This window comes from Capra hircus, chromosome 18 (assembly GCF_001704415.2).
Source record: "Capra hircus breed San Clemente chromosome 18, ASM170441v1, whole genome shotgun sequence".
Taxonomy (NCBI): domain Eukaryota; kingdom Metazoa; phylum Chordata; class Mammalia; order Artiodactyla; family Bovidae; genus Capra; species Capra hircus.
In genome coordinates, this window is record NC_030825.1 from 9,059,226 (window position 1) to 9,081,313 (window position 22,088).

Here is a 22,088-nt window from a genome sequence, read left to right on the forward strand (position 1 = left end):
AACAAACTGTTTCAGGTCACCAGGCGTGTGGTAGCTCGTTACTGCAGCAGTAGAAAACAAGCAGAGCTGCTAATATATTAAAAAGTTGGGAGTTTTCACATAAAAACCTTGAAAAATAAACATGGCAATACCAAAGACTGGTAGCCCCTGCTCCGGTTAGGCTAGATCTGATTTCCCTGGGGTCTTCACCCCTCCCTTTTAGGTACGCCTGGCCTCCTATACTCATTTACTTGACCTATCTGGTCCCTCTTCCTACTTCGTTTCTGGAACCCTGCCCTGAGCTACACTGTCTCCCAAATAGTAATACAGATTTCACCAGTTAAAATACAGGCAAGTAAATCTACCCTCTCTAAAATAATTGTCAATTATAACAGCTCTTTTGTTTGTATAATGTGGCCTCAGGCTAGTTACTTGCCTCTCTGCAGATGAGGAAGAACTTACAGTAGGTACCCGCGAGGTCTGTTTTGAGGTCAAAATGAGATACTGGATGAAAAGTGCATTCCGCAGTGTCTGGTAAACAGATCATTGTAATTAACAAGGTTCGACCTCTGCTGCTCTTGAACACTTGGTTTATTTCTAATCTTTGGGAAGTAACGTTCCCGAAAGCAGTGTTTTTTCTTGTATCCAACTTTTCCCCGAGGTTCAGATTTCTAGGAAGGCGAATGAGGCTCAGAGGGACCTACACGTCCTACCTGTTCCCAGGACCCTCTCTGAAGTTTTACACCCCGCCCGCCTCACCTGGCGGCGCTCCGCCGCAGACGCGCCCTCCGCCTCCGGCAGGGGGCGCCGCCGCCGCCGCCGCCGCCGCCGGGCCCCGCCGGATGCTAATAAGGCCCCACCCCCTGCCGGAAGTCGCTGCGGCGGGAGGCGGGGCCGGCTGGCTTGGTCCGGCCGCGGCGCGAGAGCCATGGCGGCTTCTGAGGCGGCGGCGGCGGATCCCGCGGCTCTCGCCTCGGGCGCCCCGGCCGTCCCGGCGGCCGCGAGGGGAGCCGCCGCCGCCTCGGGCCCGTGGGTGCCCCCCGGGCGGCTGAGAGGCAGCCGGCCGCGACCGCCGCCGGCGAGGCAGCAGCCCGCGGGTTCGGCGCCGCCGGCCCGGGAGCTCATCCAGCCGTCGGTGAGCGAGCTGTCCCGGGCCGTGCGGACCAACATCCTGTGCACCGTGCGCGGCTGCGGCAAGATCCTGCCCAACAGCCCCGCGCTCAACATGCACCTGGTCAAGAGCCACCGCCTGCAGGTGAGCCCGCCGCGGGCCGCGCCTCCCGGGGCCTGGCGCCACCGAGCGTCTGACGCGGGCGGCGAGGGCCGCGGACGCGACCGCGCCGGGGTCCGGCCGGCGGCGGGGGTGGGGGCCGCCGCGGCCCTCAGAACGCGCCGGACCGCCGAGCGGCGTCGCGCAGGGAGAGTGGAAGCCCGGACGCAGGAGGGCACGGCGGGGGGAAAGCCCTGTGTCACGCGTCAGGCTGCGGGCTCCGACCCGCGGGACCACCGGCGCGCACGCGGCGGCGGCCCGGGCGTTTCTCACGGTCGTGTCGTGAGCTCTCGGGGCACCTCCGTCCTGTTGAGAGAAACCGGTGACGCTGCCCGCGTAGTGCTGGGCTTTAAACGCGGGCTCAGCTCTCTGCCGGCTCTCTTTGCACCACACCCACAAGCACCTCTTTCGGGCCTTTGGGTGCTGCCCAGTCATTAGCAGGGAGCTACAGATTTGGCAACAAGTTCCACCGCTTTGGTAATATCAGCTTGGCTCAGGAATGAGAGCTAAGGGAAGTCTCCCCCGAGGATCTTAAGAGGGGACTTTATATATAATTACAGAACAATAATCCTGAACGTTCATTCCGCATTACATAAAATGGGGAGGTGATTCTTTTTTCAACCCGAAGTGCACGTCTTTGGAAAGCTTATTAAAAACCCAGAGGTCCAGCCCCACCCAATACCACTTAAATCATAATTTCTCAATCACTACAATAGGACATTTCTTTCCTCCACTTCTTAAAGTCTTTCTAAGCCAACAGTGGCTTAGAACGTAATTTTAAAGTGTGTCATTGAAAGCTGCATTGTGAGTATGTAGCTTTTGGTGGTCTGACTTGATTGAGGAGCAAGTTTAAATCACCTAGTCTCTTGCATGGTATGTCTGCCCTTCAGGTAAAGCTTCCTCAGGAATGTTGTTAGAATCGGACTTCTGATAGGAATTTAACAGAAAGCTTGAGCTTGTCGTCTGTAGTAGGGCAGATATGTTGACCATGAAGGGCTGTCCACTTCCAGCTCCAGCTAATTAGAGAGGCAACAGTGTTCTTAGGAAGATGAGGGAGCCTAATCGGGGAATGTACTGTGGAGGTACGCTGAGGTGGGTGTGTAATTTTCTCTGCAGGTGGAGCTGCAGTTTGCCATGATAGTTCTGGGTTGCTTCCACACACAAGTGCAGTGACTCTGGGAACGGTAGTTCTCCTGTTTCCTCCCTCATACTAAATTTTAATTAAACACTTCCCTTCCTTAAGCATATTTTAACTTGAGTGGATGAACTATATATTTGTAGGAATTCTGCAGTCTAATTCCTGTGTTCTCTTTAGCTCATATGTAACAGCCATCACCCACCTTCAGATTATCCCATCACTGATTACTAAGGTAGACATTACATCTCTAAGCACAACGGAAGTGGCCAGTCTGATAAGGACTGTCTTTACCTTGTTGTCCTGAACGTCATTCTGGCAAGCACTTTTTAACACTTTATATTGTTGTTTTTTGTGGAACTGCTGTCAGGAGCTATATCTGTCCAGACCTTGTGAAGAATCCGTTAAGCAAAAGATAACATTTATCAGTACTTCTCAGGATTGGTTTGATAGTATACAGTTGTTGTTCATTCCCTTTGTCGTGTCTGACTTTTTGCAACCCCATGAACTGCAGCGCTCCAGGCTTCACTGTCCTTCGCTATCTCCCTGAGTTTGCTCAAACTCATGTCCATTGAGTCAGCGATACCATTCAGCCATCTCATCCTGTGTCGTCCCCTTCTCCTCTAGCCCTCAATCTTATCCAGCATCAAGGTCTTTTCCAATTAGTTGGCTCCTTGCATCAGATGGCTAAAGTACTGAAACTTCAGCTTCAGCACCAGCCCTTCCAATGAATATTCAGGATTGATTTCCTTTTGGATTGATTGGTTTGATCTCCTTGTGTGCAAGGGACTCTCAAGTCTTCTTCAACACTGCAGTTCAAAAGCATCAATTCTTCAGCACTCAGCCTTCTTTATGGACCAACTCTCACTTCCATACATGACTACTGGAGAAACCATTGCCTTTACTAGACGGACCTTTGTTGGCAAAGTAATGTCCCTGCTTTTTAATATGCTGTCTAGCTTGGTCATAACTTTTCTCCCAAGGAGTAAGCGTCTTAATTTCATGGCTGCAGTCACCATCTGCAGTGATTTTGGAGCCCAAGAAAATGAAATCTGACACTGTTGCCATTGTTTCCCCATCTATTTGCCATGAAGTGATGGGACTGGATGCCATCCATGATCTTCATTTTTTGAATGTTGAGTTTTAAGCTAACTTTTTCACTCTCCTCTTTCACCTTCATCAAGAGGCTCTTTAGTTCCTCTTCACTTTCTGCCATAAGGGTGGTGTCATCTGCATATCTGAGGTTGTTGATATTTCTCCCAGCAGTCTTGATTCTAGCTTGTGATTCATCCAGCCCAGCGTTTCTCATGATGTTCTCTGCATGTAAGTTAAATAAGCAGGGTAACAATATGTAGCCTTGACGTACTCCTTTCCCAATTTGGAACTGGGCCATTGTTCCATGTCTGGTTCTAACTGTTGCTTCTTGTCCTGCATGCAAGTTTCTCAGGAGGCAGGTAATGTGGTCTGGTATTCCCATCTCATTAAGAATATTCCACAATTTGTTGTAACCCATACAGTCAAAGGCTTTAGTGTAGTCAGTGAAGCAGAAGTAGATTTTTTTTTTTTTAATTCCCTTGTCTTTACTATGACAGTGTATGTTGGCAGTTTGATTCCTGATTCTTCTGCCTTTTCTAAATCCAGCTTGTTCACCTGGAAGTTCTCAGTTCATGTACTGCTGAAGCCTAGCTTGAATAAGTTTATTTCTAATTGTGTTTTTAAAACATATAAAGTTCAGGAATTTTGAAGCATACAGTAGACTAAGAAGAAGGAATATGTTTGAGGCAAGGGCAGATTTTGACAGTCAGGTCTTTACTTGAACTTTAGCCCAGCTGAGTATCAGTAGTCTCTCCTGCTTAGAATGTGTGTGAAGCCATTTTTCCAGTTCTAGTCATTTCTCACATTTCTCTTGTCTGAAGACAGCACAGTGCATTCAAAATCTCTTTCTGAACTGAAAATTGAACAACCCCAAAATGGACTCTCCTGAGTTGCCTTCCTAGGTCACTAGAGAGACCTGTTTCAGGGGAAATTTGAGAAACCTCACCCTGAACCATCGTTTTTTTTTTCTTGTCAGACAGGCTCACTTTGCTTCCTTGTTCTGTCTTTCTAACCATGTGGCCCCTGAACATGTGCTGTCTTGGTGTTTTTTAAAATAAAGGTGGCCTATGTGACAAAACAGCCATATCTGCACAGTGTTGCCCAGCGTGGTGAATCTGCACTGAGTCGGGAGCCAAAGAAGCAGGCTCCTGAGTCCAAACACTACTCCTGACACGATGTTCTCCAAGTGTTGGGTGGGTAGGGGATAGAGGCCTAAGGAGAAGGGCCGAAGGGGAGCTCCCTGTGGCCTTGAAAGGGTTCTGTGTTGGACCAGAGACTCCAGTGTGCTCCTCCTGGCCCTGAAGCCTGAGTATGTCCATTTGGAGATATGCATAGTATTCCATGGAGATTTTCCCTTTAATCTGTTGATTACAGCTACTTACATAATTCTAGTTTCTTTCCTGTAGTTTTTTTCTTTCCTAGTTTGTTTTTTTCTCCTGGATTATGATAATCTTTTCCTCCCTTCCCCATTGGTTGGTGTGATGTTCTCATTTTAATCTAATCTTTCCTCAGAAGGTATCCTGCCCTCACTCAAATATTCCCTTAGGATTAACAAGTTCTTCTGAATGATGATGGATAAAGTGGAGATAAGGGTTGTAAGTTGCAAGGTCCGTGATACCTTGTGATTTTATGTGGGTTCCTGGTGATTCGGGGGAGAAGAAGAGTAGGAGTAGATGAGCATTTCTTGATTCTTTTATCTCTCTTGTTTGAAAATAGTGAAAGGGACAGGAGGACCATTAAAGAACATCTTACCCAGCAACACCCATTTTTAGAGCATGGCATAGTGGATTTTATGGTATGTTCAGTCCATGGGTTTGTTTTTAATGATTTGCCAGCAATTTTTTCTTTTTCTTCTTCAAGGAAAGGTTCCAAGTTGCTCCATAGATCATATTGTACAAAGACTTCTAATTTTAAATATATAATAACAGAGCAAGCTACTTTTCTTCTTGGGTATATTTCTATGAATGCAGAGAGGTGCTTTAGAAGCTACAGTGCCTTTTTTTGCCCCCCAAACAGTCCCCACAGTTCTTTGCTTTTATCCTCTCTTCTTCAGCAGGGTCCTTTCTCTTGCTTTGCTTTTTTTTCTCTTTGTTTACTTTTCTCCATCTTGTTTTTTATTGTTTCCTCTCATAAGTTCTTTTTCAAATTCTTTTATTTAAAAGATTTTATAAACAGATACCCAAAAAAGTACACAAAACATGAAGTATTCTCTGTACATTTTTTTCAGTTATGCACAGAAGGTAAAGTTAAAAAAAAAAAAGTCTGCTAAGTTTTATTGTAGAATGTATATCGCTCTTAAGAACGAAAATACCACTTTTTACTGCAGTTCATGTTTTACTGTGCCATCACCATTTCTTCTCTCCCTGTTCTCATCTCAGAGCTTATTGTCTCTAAACAGGGTTGGGAAGAAGTTCAGGAACTGGGTAGAGAGGTGGTGTGGGGATGGGCCGAGGAATTGGCCCTAAGAATGCGGGAAAGTGAACCGCGCCAGGTTGTCGCTGCACCTGTAATGACAACAGCAAGATGTTGGCATCGGCGTGGCTGCCTTTAGCGTCTCATCCTGGCATGTGATACAGCTTTAACTTAGGTGACCATAAACATTTACTCTTCAAAAGATTCCTAAGTGCAACAAATATATATATATTCCTCCTCTTGAAAACATTTGGGGAATGTTAAGGAGTTCCATTAGCTATAACAGAGAAATAACAGAAAAGAAGTGTAGTTTGAAGCTGTTTAGTACAGGACTTTGGATGTCCCAGTGGCTAGAAGAATTTGGAGTGCCCTCGAATATGTTTGAGTGAGGTAATGTTATAATCAGAGCTATATTTTAGAAAGGTGAATCTGGCAACATGTGAATGAAAAGAAAATTGAAGGTTTAGAAATTAGGCTAGTGACAAAGTCCAAACAGAAAGTCAGGAATACTTGAACTATTGATGGTAGCAGTGAAAAAGGAAAGACAAGGAGGTGGTAGGAGACATTATAAAAGAATAGCTAGCAAAACTTGGAAGCAACCAAGATGTCCTCCAGAAGGTGAATCAGTAAGTAACAGTGATACATGCAGACGGTGGGGTATCAGCCCTAAAGGGAAATGAGTGGTCAGTCAGTGGTTGTCAGTGCGTACAGGGAAAGGTGTCATGAATAGGCGGAGCACAGATTTTTAGGGAAGTGAATACACTCTGTGTGATATAATAATGGATAACCGTCATTATCATTCAGCAAAACCCATAGAATGTGCAGCACCAATAGTGGATCCTAATATAATCTATAGACTGGGCCATAATGATGTGTCAGTGTAGCTTCCTCAGTTGTAAACAAATGCACCATTCTGCTGAGAGATGGGAATAGTGGAACAGGCTATATTGGAGTGGGATGGGTGGCTGCATATAGGGTATGGGGACTCTGTACTTTCCACTCAGTTTTGCTATGGAATAAAACTCTTAAAAATAAATTTTGTTGATTTTTTAAAAAGGGAAGTGAACAGGTATATGAGAACATTCATGATAGGGAGTTTGAAAAGGGGTAATAAAAGGATTGCTAAGCAAATTGAGGATGTTTTAGAAATGAGCATGAATCTTGTGGTGACCCCGTAAGCAGAGTTTTATAGAACATTTGACAGGCTAAAACACAGAAGAGGGCCGTCTCCTTGGTATATAACTAAGAATTTGGTAATGGTTAAGTGAATTAATGCTTTTAGGGTCTTTCTTAATATCTTGTCCACATTTCATTTTTTCTTGCATATTATACACTAGAAGAAAGATAATATAAGTTTAAGAAGTATTTCCTTTAAAAAAAGATAAATTGGTGAATGGGATGAGTTTGATGATAGTGTTATTGTCATTTGAGCCTAGCAGATGTCCTTGTTTTAACAAAAGCAGCATTCCAATCAGACTTTCACAAGTCTAATATTTTCTTTAAGATGAGTCCATAGATTTTCTTTTTTAAATCGAAGTATAGTTGATTTACAATGTTATGTTCACAGCAAAGTGATTCAGTTTTACATATATATACTTTCTTTTTCATTTTTTTTTTCTGTTATGGTTTGTCACTGGGTATTGAATATAGCTCCCTGTAGTATACAGTAGAACCTTGTCGTCTGTATGTTCTATATATAGTAGTTAGGATCTGCTAACCCCGGACTCTCGGTCTATCCCTCCCCCAGCACCCCTCCTCCTTGGCTACCACAAGTCTGTTCTCTATGCCTGTGAGTCCACTTCTGTTTCATGGATAAATTATTTTGTGTCGCATTTCAGATTTCACATGTAAGTGATACCATGTGGTAGCTGTCTTTCTCTTTTTGACTTAAACTTCGCTTACATGATCATTGCGAGTTCCAGCCGTGTTGCTGCCAGTGGCACCGTTTCGTTCGTTCTTACAGCTGAGCTGCACTCTGTTGTATATACATACGTCACATCATCGTTGTGCGTTCATCTGTTGCTGGACATTTGGGTTGTTTCCACGTCTTGGCTATTGTGAATAGTGCTGTTACGAATATAACGGTGCATGTATCTTTTTGAATTGTAGTTTTATCTGGATATATGCCCAGGAGTGGGATTGCTGGATCATATGGCAGTTCTATTTTTAGTTTTCTGAGGAACCTCATACTGTTTTCCATAGTGGCTGCACCAACTTACATTCCGAACAACAGTGTAGGAGGGTTCCCTTTTCTCCACGCCTCTTCAGGGTTTCTTATTTGTAGACTTTAATGATGGCCATTCTGACTGATGTGAAGTGGTAGCTCACTGTAGTTTTGATTAGCATTTCTCTAATAATTAGCGATGTTGAGTAATGTTTCATGTGCTTGTTGGCCATATGTATGTCTTCTTTGGAGAAATGTCTATTTAGTTCTTCCACCTGTTTTTTGAATGGGTCGTTTGTTTTTTGTTGTTGAGTTATATGAGCTGTTTGTATATTTTAGAGATTAAGCCCTTCTATGTTGTGTCGTTGCAAATATTTTCTCCCATTCCACAGGTGGTTTTTCCGCTTTATTATGGTTTCCTTTGCTGTGCAAAAGCATGTAAGTGTGATTCAGTCTGATCTGTTTACTTTGCTTGTATTTCTGTGCCACAGAAACAGTGTTTAATGTATAGTATGAGTGTAGATTAGCTTATTGGCACTAAGTTGGTTGGTAGAAAGCAAAAGAAGCAACAAAAATCTCCACAGCAGATAACTAGTAGCTGTAATAATGGAGTGATTATGTGATAGCCTTAGTCACTGAGTCATGTCTGACTCTTTGGGACCCATGGACTATAGCCCACCAGACTCCTTTGTCCATAGGACTTTCCAGGCAAGAATACTGGAGTGGAGGACTTCTCCTCCAGGGAATCTTCCCAACCAGGGATTGATCCTGCATTGCAGGTGGATTCTTCACCTGCTGAGCCATTGGGGGATTATGTGATAAGCACTGTTTTATAATACTGTTAACTGTAATGCTACTAACTGAGTCCTCACCACAACCCTGAAAGTGAAAGTGAAGTCGCTCAGTCGTGTCCGACTCTTTGCAACCCCGTGGACTGTAGCCCACCAGGCTCCTCTGTCCATGGGATTCTCCAGGTAAGAATACTGGAGTGGGTTGCCATTTCCTTCTCCAGGGGACCTTCCAGACCCAGGGATCAAACCCAGGTCTCCCACATTACAGGCAGACACTTTAACCTCTGAGCCACCAGTCCTCACCACAACCCTGAAGTAGGTCCTATTATCGTGCCTACTTCACAGATAAGGAAACCAAGACAGTTAAGTTTTTCAAGGTCAAAGGAAAGGAGCAATTCAAACTACAGCAGTCCATATTCCAGAATCCATGGGTTTTACCACTGCACCATGGTTCTTAAGCTCAGCTACACATTAGGATCATCTACAGAGCTTGTTAAACCAAAGGGAGTCTTAGCCACGTGGTCGTTCATTCCCTCTCTAGGTGCACACTGATGGTAGAGGAGGAGGTGGCATGTTCCAAAGGTATTGAGTCCTCTCTCATCACAGCACCTAAGGACTCAAACATCTAGGAGCTGCCGCAGCAGCTGAGGCCTCACACATGTCTGGGTGTTTCCAGGGGCTGGTAGAGGCCCTTCATCACTCCAGCCCCCACACACCTTCCTCTGGGGCCAACTGGGGGTGGCCAGTTAAGAATTAGACTGGAGGCCATAGGTGTTTCACTCCTGAGGTCTGTGGGTTCATCAAGGGCTATAAGATAGTACTTCAAGCTAAATGAACTCACCAGTTATTTTTAAAACCCATCAAAAAGTCAATCACCTACTTAATAACAAAGGATTACTCAGATGAATTCATATATATATGAGGTGCTTACAGCAGTGCCCGGCACAGTAGTAGGCGCTGTGTTAGTGCTGGCCATTCTAATGATTACTAAGTTTCAGATTAGAGCATGGTGCCTGTATTCATGCTGCCGTAAAAGAGCTGTGTCAGCTCACTTTAGCTCTGTTAGGGGGCATAGTGGTGATCAGAGAAAGTCACTGTGCTCTTTGTCAGGAAGACCTCAATCATAGTCAAAGGAGGTTTTTTTCAGAGGCTCACCCTGACTCAGTGGGGGTGAGATAAAAAAGGAGGGAAGACTTAAGGATGACACTAAGTCTTGAGCCTGAGAAACTCTTACAATTAAAGACATTGGGTTAAGGACAGAGATTTTTAAATCTAGAAAGAATCTTAAAGGAATGGATAGAAGATTTTTAAACAACATAGTTGTTTTCTGTTTATGTTGTTTTGAAAGATTGTAACATATGTTGAGTTATAGTTTATGCGTGATAAAATTTATACATTTTAAGTGAACAGTTCAGTTATTTCTAAGTAGACGCACAGTTCTGCAACCGCTGCTGCAGTCCCAAACTTTAGAGCATTTCCCTCCCTCCATAAAGCTCCCTTGTGCCCATCTTTAGTCGTTCCTCATTGTCACCCCCAACTTGCTCTGATGGTTTTTTAAAGATCATTATTTCATTTTTCTTTTGCAGGATGGCATAGTAAATCCAACAGTAAGAAAAGATTTGAAAACTGTACCGAAATTCTACTGTTGTCCAATTGAAGGATGCCCTAGAGGCCCTGACAGACCATTTTCTCAATTTTCTCTCGTAAAACAGGTATTTTACTTGCCTTAACTATATACTTCTCTAGGGATGAAATGCAGATGTCATAAACCCAATGTATTGTAATTACTTGCCAATCATAAGAAGCGAATTGAGCAGAAAGCTGCTTATAAGGACAGACACCCAAGTCTCTCACTTGGGGAAGAATGAGTGGGTGTGAGCAGAGGCTGGCTGGTTCTTGAGGGAAAGATGTCCAGAGTGGATTTGGAGAGAAGACCAGATCAGCAAAGTATGATAGATTGGGTGTGCTTCCAGATCTCTGGTGTGACTCTTTCAAGGTTAGGGGAGCAGAGGCATAGGGACATGTTCTCCCGAGGGAGGAAGAAACTGTAGGAAAAGAATTTCAGAAGCAGCTCCCCCAGAGAGGAGGGAGGGACCCGGTCAGTGGGGAAGGTGGTGATTCTGGACGGGAGGAAACTGAAACACTTCCCTGAGGGTTTGCCGGAGGGGGTCCTGAGAAAAGCACTCCAAGACTTGTTCTGCTTGCAGCACTTACTTGTACGTTAGAACGTAGGGGTGGATACCCTGGATTGTTTCCAAAACAGTCTCAACTTTTCACAGAGATGAGGCATATATTAAACAGCAGCTTGCCTGCTTTTTCTTTTGCAGGCAAAAGAATTTGAAATTTCATTTTGCAGGCAAAATGAAAAATGAATTTTTCATTCTTTTGATTTGCACTGCTATATTTTTTTCATGTAAAATCATTGTTATTTGGGGTATGTTGATGACTTTTGAAAGGTTTTGAGCAGTTGCAGATTTTCACTTTGGTCCTTTTGTGTTCTTCCTAGCACTTTATGAAAATGCATGCTGAAAAGAAGCATAAATGTAGTAAGTGCAGCAATTCGTATGGCACCGAGTGGGACTTGAAAAGACACGCGGAGGACTGCGGCAAGACCTTCCAGTGCACGTGTGGCTGTCCCTACGCCAGCCGGACCGCGTTGCAGTCCCACGTCTACCGAACTGGCCACGAGATCCCCGCAGAGCACAGGTGAGGGAGGGGTGGCGCCAGAAGCCGGCAGCTGTGGGGCGAGCTTCAGGAGAAACTCCCTGGAGCGCCGGTAGCGTGAGCAGAGAGGAGGGATGGTAGGGAAAAGGTGAGACGTGAAGAAGGGGACTTTTGGAAATGGCAGCAGTACCAGTAAATAATCCACATCTACTTGACCCAGTTGTGCTCCTTACTCATTCACCAACTCCTTCTAAAGGTCCCTTATTATTCCCAGTTGAAAACTTCCTGGGCTTTCTTTTTTTTTTTAAGATTTGTGTATTTATTTTTGGCTATTCTGGGTCTTGACTGCTGCGTGGGCTTACTCTAGTTGCAGTGAGCAGGGGCTGCTCTTGTGTGTGACACCAGGGCTTCTCACTGTGGAGGCTTCTCTTGCTGTGGAGCACAAGCTGCAGTAGTTACGGCGCAGGCATTCAGTAGTTGCGGTGCACAGGTTTGGTTGGTCCGCCAGAGGCAGGATCTACTCGGACCAGGGATCAAATCTGTGTCACTTGCACTGGAGGTGGATTCTTGACCACTGGACCGCCAGGAAAGTCCCTGTTGAGTTTTCAATTCTTCCAAAACTTTCATCGTTTTCTATTAGAGGGATACTGGATTGTTGAAGAGTTGTTTAAATCATGAAATCGCTTCATTTGAAAGGTCAAATTTATATTTGGATTAATAGCTTCCTATTTTAGAAATGATAATCACTGCATTATATAATATGTTAGCTTCCTGATGCTTGCGGATCTAAGTTGAGTGCTAGTGCCTAGAGCTTTACCCAGAGGTGTGCTTCCTCCTTTCCTGTTTGCATGTTTCTGAACTTCTGTGTAATGGGCCAGATTACAAACGGGATTTCTTTTCACTGGGCTGAATCTGACCCCTGCTATAGATGTGAGACATAGAGCTTATAAGTGAAGATACAGTGCCAGGGTTGATGAAAGCTGCAGTTTAAAACCGCTTTTCTCTTTTTCACTCTGTCATTGTTTTCAGGGACCCACCTAGTAAGAAAAGGAAAATGGAAAGCTGCCTGCGCAGCCGGAAGCTGTCCAGGAAGACCGTTGAATCACTGAGCAAGCAGCCAGTTCCCCGACCAGACGCTCCAGAGCTAGAGACTTCAGAAATAAAGCTGCTGGCTTCCTTTGAAGACTCTTGCAGCTCTAATGCCAAACAACAGACTCTTCCAGCAGCTCCAAGGTACCCTCAGAAGTTGCTTTTACCAAAGCCCAGAGTGGCTTTGGTTAAACTCCCCGTCATGCAGTTTTCTCCCGTGCCTGTCTTTGTGCCTACAGCCGACTCCTCGGCCCAGCCTGTGGTGTTGGGTGTCGACCATCAGGGCTCTGCCCCCGGTGCCGTGCACTTACTGCCCTTGTCCATTGGAACCCTGATCCTCGGCCTGGATTCGGAGACCTGCTCTCTCAAGGAGAGCCTCCCTCTTTCAAAAGTTGTAAATCCTGTTGCTGTTGAGCCGATTAGCACAGGTATTCAAGTGAACTTGGGTAAAAGTCCATTTAGCCCGTTACAAGAACTGGGGAACACATGTCAGAAGAATAGCATTTCTTCCATCAATGTGCAGACAGACCTGTCCTACACCACACCACAGTTCATGGCATCTGCACAGTGGACCAGCCCTGACTCCTCTGTGTCATCCTGTTCGCAAACTGATTTGACATTTGGTTCCCAGGTTTCCCTTCCCATTAGTGTTCAAACTCAGACTTTTTTGCCCAGTTCTAAGGTAACCTCATCCATCGCTGCTCAGACTGATGCATTTACAGATGCCAGTTTCCAGCCAGGTGGGATCTCCAGAGAAACTCAGACCAGCGGAATGCACAGTCCAGCAGATGACCGAGTACAGATGGACCAAGCTGTAATGTGTGGAAACATTTTTGAAAGTGTCCATTCATCATATGGTGTGTCTACAGACAATGTTATAAGCAGCAGCTTAGTAGCAGAGACTGTAACTCATGACTTGTTACCTCAGAACCACGCTAAAACTTTAACTCAAGATATTGAGAAATCCACACCAATTATAAACTTCAGTGCACCAAACAGTATGCTTTCGTCACAGAACACAACAGATAATCAGACCCAAACCATGGATTTACTAAGTGATCTAGAAAACATCTTGTCAAGTAACCTGCCTGGTCAGACGCTGGACAATCGTAGTCTTTTATCTGACACAAACACTGGACCTGACACCCAGCTCCCATCTGGCCCAACCCAGAATCCTGCAATTGATTTTGATATCGAAGAGTTCTTTTCAGCCTCAAATATACAGACACAAACCGAGGAGAGTGAGCTTAGCACCATGACCACTGAGCCAGTCTTGGAGTCGCTGGACATAGAAACCCAAACTGACTTCTTCCTTGCAGACCCTTCTGCCCAGGCCTACAGTTGTAGGGGAAATTCTAGCTTCTTAGGCCTTGAGATGTTTGACACGCAGACACAGACAGACCTGAACTTCTTTTTAGACAGTAGCCCTCGTCTGCCCCTGGGAAGTATCCTGAAACACTCCAGCTTTTCTATGAGTACTGATTCATCTGACACAGAGACCCAGACTGATGGAATCTCCACTGCTAAAAACCTGCCTGCCCTAGAAAGCAAAGTTCAGTTGAACAGTGCCGAAACACAGACCATGAACTCTGGCTTCGAAACTTTGGGGAGCTTATTCTTCACCAGCAATGAAACTCAGACAGCAATGGATGACTTTCTTCTAGCCGATCTGGCCTGGAACACGATGGAGTCTCAGTTCAGCTCTGTTGAAACCCAAACGTGTGCAGAACTACACCCAGTCTCCAACTTCTGAAAGTGGAGTCCACATCGGGGATGGATTCACAGTTCCCTTCTGGATTTAGAAGGTGAAGAACAGGGACAACAGTATTAACTCTATTGAATGTAGTCGACGATACAGTTACTTCGATTCTTTGAGGTTCTTTGCCTTTTTGTACTTGTAAACATGAAGTTTGTGTAAAAATTTGTGAGTGTATTATAAAGTGTAAGATGTTGATCTGAACATGATTGTTTTTGTGTTACCAACATTTGCCCTTTCAGTGTAGTCTTCCCTTTTTTAAAAAAAAATGTATTTTACACCTTTAAAACCCATCTTGCCATTTAGCTGAAGCCAAGCTCACCAGGACTTAGGGTACAAACTTCAGATCTTCAAAACATTTTCGTCAAAGCATGACTGACTTAAATTGCACCTAAAATACTCTTGCCAATGCTTGTTAAGAGAGTCCTGCTCCCTGATAACGTGTAAAGAAGTCTGATGCTGCACCGTCAGATTTAAACAACAGCTTCGCCTGCTTTGACATCTTAGTCTTCCCTAACTTGAAGACACAAAGGAAAACTACTGTTGTCTTTAGCTTCTGAGACAATTTGCATATAGCCAGTGCCATCCCTGTACGTGAACTGTTACTGGTAGGAACATAAGTGTATAGTACTTTGCTCACAAGACATGTTGCTGTACAATTATTGCTTAAAGTAGTAGCGGCAAGCACTTAGTGTAAATAGTGATCCTTTCAGTCTAAGTGACAGTAAGTCATCCTGACTATGGAAATGCTGGGCTGTAGAATCACGCGTTAGCTCATCCTGGAGTGTGTCCTACAAGCCATCCCTCCTGCACCCTACCGAAGGCCAGGGTGGTGCTCCAGAGCTGCTCCTCAAGGTGCACCCCACCCGCTGAGTCCGAGTTTTGTCGCTCTAAATGTTAAAAAACAATAAAAATAGTAATGTAAGGAGAAAAGGATATTCCCTGTTACATTTCAATACTTTTCATAAGCTTGCTAGGGCAAGAGTGCAATCAACAACTATAGTAAAGTGAATCTTCTTTTCATCCACCTCATTTTCTTCCTTGAATGAGGAAACACATTGGTCTAGCAAGAATAGTGTTTGTACCTTGAGGATGGCAATTCTAGAAGAGATCCGTCTAAAATACGGCATTCTGCATTATGTTGCTTTGTTTGTTTAGAGAGGGTAATACTGAACTGTCTTCAAAGAAAATGAAGTGAAGATCCAGCACTTCAAGAACACAGTATGTTTTGAGATGGCTGAGCAGTCAGGTACACTTGTAGGGTTTTTTGTATTTAGAAGATCCTGAGTTCTTGATTGTCGGCCAGCTTTCAGGCAAGTAAAAATCAATGCAGTCTGTACATTATCCTAAGTTTACCCGAAAAAATGCTCTGTTCCTTATGTGGCACATGCTTTATGCTGCTGAAGACTAAACCCTCAAAATACAACCTAAGGAAGGAACTAATAATTCATTAGAGAAAATCATTGGTGTTGCTACTAATTCCTATCCCATAGAAGAATTGGTGGTAATGGATAAATAACATGTCCTGGGCAGATGAACTCAACCTGGTACATAAAAGTTTGCTTGGGTCACAGTTGCCTATGAATGTGGGTTTCAAAACAAACATAAAGCCTTAACTTAGTATTTCATTATGTTTTAGAATCATCACTGCCTTAACGTTTCAAACATCTATTTCAGTTCTCCTAGTAAGGAGAAGTGCATGTTTGTTCTGGCTTTTTGTAAATATATATGCAGTGATCTATGGCTTTAAAAAAAAAATCTGTGTGTCTGTGACAATGTTTGTTAATTCAGCCAACTGAATTATTTACAGAAAATTGAGCATGTAATAGTTCATGTACCAGTAAGAACTGTCCCCCACCCTGAACCTTAGTTCCCTGAATTGTTCTAAGATTATTTGTAAAAGCTGAAAACTCAGTGATTAAAGAGAAGTGAGAATTCTACCTTTTGTGTGAATTCTTCAACATACTCATAATGTGACTTTGTTGCCTTTACTTCACAAATTCATCATCCTCTGAAAGTCACATGATGAAATGACTGTGCCTAGTTATTTCCATTATCTTTGTTCATGAAAATATGCTAACAGTTTTCCCAGTAGAAAGGAAAAAGACATTCTATTACCAAAGCTGCTATTTTGATGTAAAGTTTTTATTTTGATAAAAACTACCATAAGTTTTTGGAAAATTTTTTCAAAGGAAATTACCCATTTTTTTTTTCATCCACATGTCACCATTTCATAATGGGGTGTCTTTTAAGTAATGTGGTTCCAGCTTAAGAGCAAATATGCAAGGGTAAGGCTATGAGTAGTTCTTTGCTCAGTCACTAACTGTAGGAAAGCCAAATCAGTATGTTCGATTCCTTTGAGATAAAGGGAAATAAAAGAAGAAATTTTTTGTAGGCTTACCTGAAAGATGCAAAGTTTGAAGCTACTTTTGATTGGAAGAAAACATTGTGAAGTTGAATTGTTCACTAGTTGTGAAGTTGAATTGTTTTAATAGTGGTAACTGACAGGGTGGTTTTTTCATGTAATCCTTTATGATCTCAGTTTTAGAATGCTTAGCTTAGTTCCAGTCCAGACTTAACCTAATACTGACACTGAAGAGCGCTTACTACTTGAATATTCAAAGTAATGCTTCTCAGATTTGTCTTCAGAAGGCTCTTAAACAAAGAGCCTGGGAGGAATGTGTAACTTAGAAGCATTTAGGAATGATGCCTTTGGTTCAGTTCAGTCGCTCAGTCATGTCCCACTCTTTGCAACCCCATGAACCGCAGCACGCCAGGCCTCCCTGTCCATCACCAACTCCCAGAGTCCACCCAAACCCATGTCCATTGAGTCGGTGATGCCTTTGGAGTCTCAAGTATTGTTTTATATCTCATATACATGTGTCTGCTTATCTTATGTACATTAAAGTGTCACTGATTAGATCTGACACTGGGAAAGGACACAGTCTTTTGACTTACTGGTTACTCCCAACACCTAAAAGCCTTAAAACACATGAATGTTAATTTAGTTTTTTCAGCAAGATGTAGGCTAATGTTCTTGATAGTCAAGAAGATAGTCCTTTAAATACCATTGTTTTGCAGTGCTTAAATCCAGAGTTTCTCACAGTTGTGTGAACTATGTTTACTAGTCTACATATCTATCAACAGGTGCAGAACTAAAGAGCAAATGGAAAGGACTCTCAGGTTGTTGGTCTCCTCAAATTAACACATTTGGGCTCTCTACTTTAAAACATGCATGTGTGGGGACTTGCCTGGTGGTCCCCCTGACAATGCCAGGGACACAGGTTCGATCCCTGGTCCAGGAAAATTACACGTGCCGCACGGCTAAGCCCGTGTGCCACAGCTACTGAGCCTATGCTCCACAGTAAGAGAAGCTGCTGCAGTGAGAAGCCCACATGCAGTAAAGGAGACCCAGTGCCACCAAAAAGAATAAGTTAAGTAAATAATACATTTTTTAAAATAGGATAAAATATGAAAGGAGCAAATGAGGGAATAAGAGCATTGTCTATAATAAACGGGAAGAGTGCCGGTATTCATTCAGTTCCTTCAACTTCAGGGAGAAACAGGTAAATCTATATATTGCCTTACTAATAAATAATAAGCACATTTGTAACTTTGTTCTAAATCCACAAAATCAGAAATAGCAAAGATTGTCACAGGGGAAATTCATTATCAAGGCCCTTCCATTAACTTGGTTCCTTTACCATCTAGCAAGTTAATATTACAGGACATAAAGACTACAAAGAAGAAACAACAGAATTTATAACTTTTAGTTTATCATTGAAACAGTCATGTATTTCAGAAAATAAAAAAATATTTTTTAAAAACTTTATCTCCATAAATTCTCAAAGATGTATATATTACCTATGTGAACAAAGACTTTTTTTTTTCTTTCTTTTTTTGGCTTAAAGAAGTGAGATTAGCATAGTCTGTGTCAATAAGACCTTGTTCCAAGCTTGGCATCTTCTCACTGCTTTTCTTGCTTGCTTTTTGTTTTTTGTTTTTTCCACGTCTGCTTGCAGCTTTTTACTCTGCTTTCTGGTGATCCACTGCTTTTTCCTTGTCCTGGGTGAAATATTTGGTTTTATGATTGCATCTCAAAAATGTTGCTGCTTAGGACTGAATTTGAAACTGATACCTCTCCTACTTTATCTTCTTTTTCCTGTGCTGTAACGAGAAATTTAGTGACTTCAGAAAATGTAGAGCTTGTGCTGCTGCAATAAAAATTTGGCAGAAGTCAGTGCATCTGAATTAACTTATCACAAAAGGATATCTGACCTTAGAATGCTCCTCAAAGACTTCCCTATTTAAAAAGTGAGCGCTCAAAACTTAAGATTTTATAACTTTGCTTTTTGAGAAGCCATCCAAACTTTGGCAAATGATGCTTTAGGAACTGTTTATATTGTCTTAGTTCAGTTTGTGGTAATAGTTTTTGTTTAGCTATATTTGAGAGTCTGGTACTTATTAATGAGTTGTAGGCTGGTTTTTTTTTTTTTTTTTCGCCTTTTCTTTTGGTAAGATATGGTATATTTTAGAACTGTTTAAATCCCGTTTCTCTGATGACATATGTGTCTAAGGAGTAAGTCTTCAGATTTCAAGTTCTCCCATTAGCTACTATAATGGTATCTCCCTAACATTCCATTTTCCTGGGATTACATTAGCATTACATTAGAAAAGTCCGTCATGAGGATTTGGTGAATGGCTACAAAACAGAGCCCGAGCAGAGTCATGAACAGTATTGGGACCAGTGGCTTTTATCTTGTTAGTTAGATTTCTGCTTCTCTTCAGAGCACATGCAGATGTTAAATGAAATTGCTAACAGTTCTTTCACATTTTACAGAGTTAACAGTACTAACCCTCATGCGTTGCTGGAAATAAGGCTAGTTTATGTCTTCAAGTTAGCACTCCTCAAGTTTAAGTAAGTGAGAAATTGTTTCATTTTAAGATACATAGGGAAGCAAGGCTTGTAGTTTGAGCCAAAGGGGAGGAAAAAAGCCATTTTCACATATATAAAGTATCAATTTTCCAGTGGCTTTAAGGAGGGTCATACATACTGGGCTGCCTCAGTATTCACAGCGATTTAGCACAGTGAACATGAGGAGAGTACTGGTTGAAAAGTAGAGAATTCTGAATTATGCCATTAAATGTAAATACACCAATTTAGCATCTTAGAATTTTCTTGAAAACCTTGCCAAAATAATGCACATTCTCCTAAAGAGAATCAGATTATGCCTACAGCTCTCCCTGGCTCTGACTAAATGAGCCCTACTGTTAACTCTGAGAGAAATGGTCCCAGGGAAAAGCAGGCCTGGAGGGAAATGGAGCAGGTGCCCCCAGGAGGCCCTGAGGGACCAGTCAAAACCAAGAGCTGCCCAGGATGAGGCAGGCAGAACTTCTCCCACATTCCCTTTGCCTCTGTGTCAAGGCTTCCACTTGCTCTGGAAGCAAAGCTATCAGAGAAACTGCAAACAGGTATTGGGTTCTAGATAATTAATTCCCTAAAGCACCTATTCTCACCTGGACCCTTGTGGCACTTGGCAATGTCTAAAGATATTCTTGATTGTCACAACTGGGAGGGGACCGTTGGCATCTAGTGCGTAGAGGCCAGAGATGCTGCTGTTTTCCTTTATGCACAGAACAACCCCACACAAAGAACTACCCATCCCTAACGCTAGTGCCAAGGTTGACAAGTCCTGCCCAAGGGGCCAGTTGGTGAGGTGGAACTTAAAGCATTGCTGTGGATGCAATGCTTATTTCCAAAGATGCTCGGCCACTGAAATCTTTAAGAAGTGTGTATATTGCCATGTGATCCCTGGCCCAGGAAGATCCCAGATGCCTCGGGGCAATTAAGCCCATGCACCACAACTCCTGAGCCCGTGTGCAGCAACTACTGAAGCACACGCACCCTAGAGCCTGTGCTCCTCAACAAGAAGCCACAGCAATGAGAAGCCCCTACTTGCCGCAACTAGAGAAAGTCCGTACCCAGCAACGAAAGCCCAGCACGGCCTAAAATAAAATAAAGTGTGTCTGCTGTTTAGAAAGGATGTATTAGAAAAGTTGAGCTCTGGTGGGTGCTCAGTTGCTCAGTCATATCTCTTTGCAACCCCATGGACTGTAGGCTCCTCTGTCCATGGGATTTCCCAGGCAAGAACACTGGAGTGGGTTGCCATTTCCTCCTCCAGGGGATCTACTCAGGGATTGAACCCACATCTCTTGCATCTCCTGCATTAAGGAGGGTTCTTTACCACTGAGCCACCCGGGTCTTATGTAAAAAAAAAAAAAAATCTCTTTTAGGACTTCTACTGTAAGCAACTTTTGAAATGTAGAAATTGAAATTCACCTAGATTTTCTTTTAATTTCACACTACAAAAGCCAGCATCCAGAGTCAATCTGATCACAAACTTATGATATGACAGAAAGAACTGTTCACATTTTGAGTGTCTAGTAATGTTTACAGGCAAGTTAACTTCACTAAAATGACAGAATCAGGAAGTACCTTAAGTATTAATTCCCTCAATTTTTCCCCCTGACCAGGGATCGAACCTGCATCCCCTGCACTGGAAGTACGGGGTCTTAACCACTGCAACATCAGGGAAGTCCCTAGCCCCTCATTTTATAGGACAGAGTCAATTTAAAAATGTCTAGTTTCCAGCTCCTAGGAAAAAAAGATGATGGTGCTAGTTTTAGTTATTGAGTTACTTTAAGACTGAGTTCAGGAAGATATACAATAGCTTTGATCTGCTAGATTAAACTTGAGAAGTAAATTTTTCACTGTTAACACCTCAGGATGACACACCACCAGTCTGAGAGATATGGCATAAGTCTGCAGAGCAATCATGTTTAGACTGCTGCAGTGGAAATTCAGGCAAAACAGGATGAGAAGAAGGGCCAGGCAATGAAGATGGCCCATGAACTGATTGACAGGCATCCCAACCAAGGACCCCCAAGTTGACAAGTTAGGGAGGTGAGCTTTTTAAAGAGTCCATGTGACAACTGGCCATGCCCACAGGATTTCTAAATGATTCTGAACAGCCAGGCATTCGTTAAAGGGAAATGATCCAGCTATTTGTATTTGATCTGATCATGACATTCTGGAAAACCACAAATCTCTGTGAGCGTTGTACATACATGACCTCCTCATCTTCACCACATTCTGTGTCTGAAATTATTCCCACCTCACAGGAAGGAAAGACATTCCGAAGTCCTCTTTCCTTGCCCCACATGATTCTTTCCACCCACTACTCCAGCTGTTTCTTCACCTTGGAGATAAGTTGGCACCTTCAGATGCCCAAGCTGCACACCTGAACCCAAACTCTCTGTTGATGGGTTTCTTCTTGGGTCACAGGAGAAAATGAGCCCTGAGCCTCATGAATTTGCTCAGGATAAAAGGAGGCAATACCCAGAAAAGGCTCTGAACACTTAGAATAGTGCCTTGCTAACTCAAGTGGAATTATGGTGTCATGTGATGGGTTAGTGGCGGTCGGGTCAGAGTTTAGCCTGGGCATCAGGGGCACAGCACAGAACCTCTCCTGGCTCCAGGGCCGCAGTTAGCCTGGCAGACAGTGGGTGAGTGTTGCCTGTGGCACCAGCAAACTCCCTTGTCTGCCCTCAGTCACAGCCACAGGAGCCCCTGTTTTCTTCCTCATCTGGCTTCTCAGGAGCCCCTGAACTGCAGCACCAAGGCTGCACTTGGACCCAAGCCCAGACACCCCAAAAAGTCCCAGGTGTGAGGA

The 22,088-nt window shown here is 43.4% G+C and overlaps 1 protein-coding gene across 1 annotated transcript; it reads left to right on the forward strand.

Moving 5' to 3' along the window:
• Window positions 899-16,320, forward strand: ATMIN (ATM interactor). Its single transcript, XM_018061758.1, has 4 exons — window positions 899-1,234; window positions 10,433-10,558; window positions 11,353-11,552; window positions 12,540-16,320. The coding sequence occupies exons 1-4, from the start codon at window positions 908-910 to the stop codon at window positions 14,350-14,352; spliced, it is 2,466 nt and encodes an 821-aa protein (XP_017917247.1). The 5' UTR covers window positions 899-907; the 3' UTR covers window positions 14,353-16,320.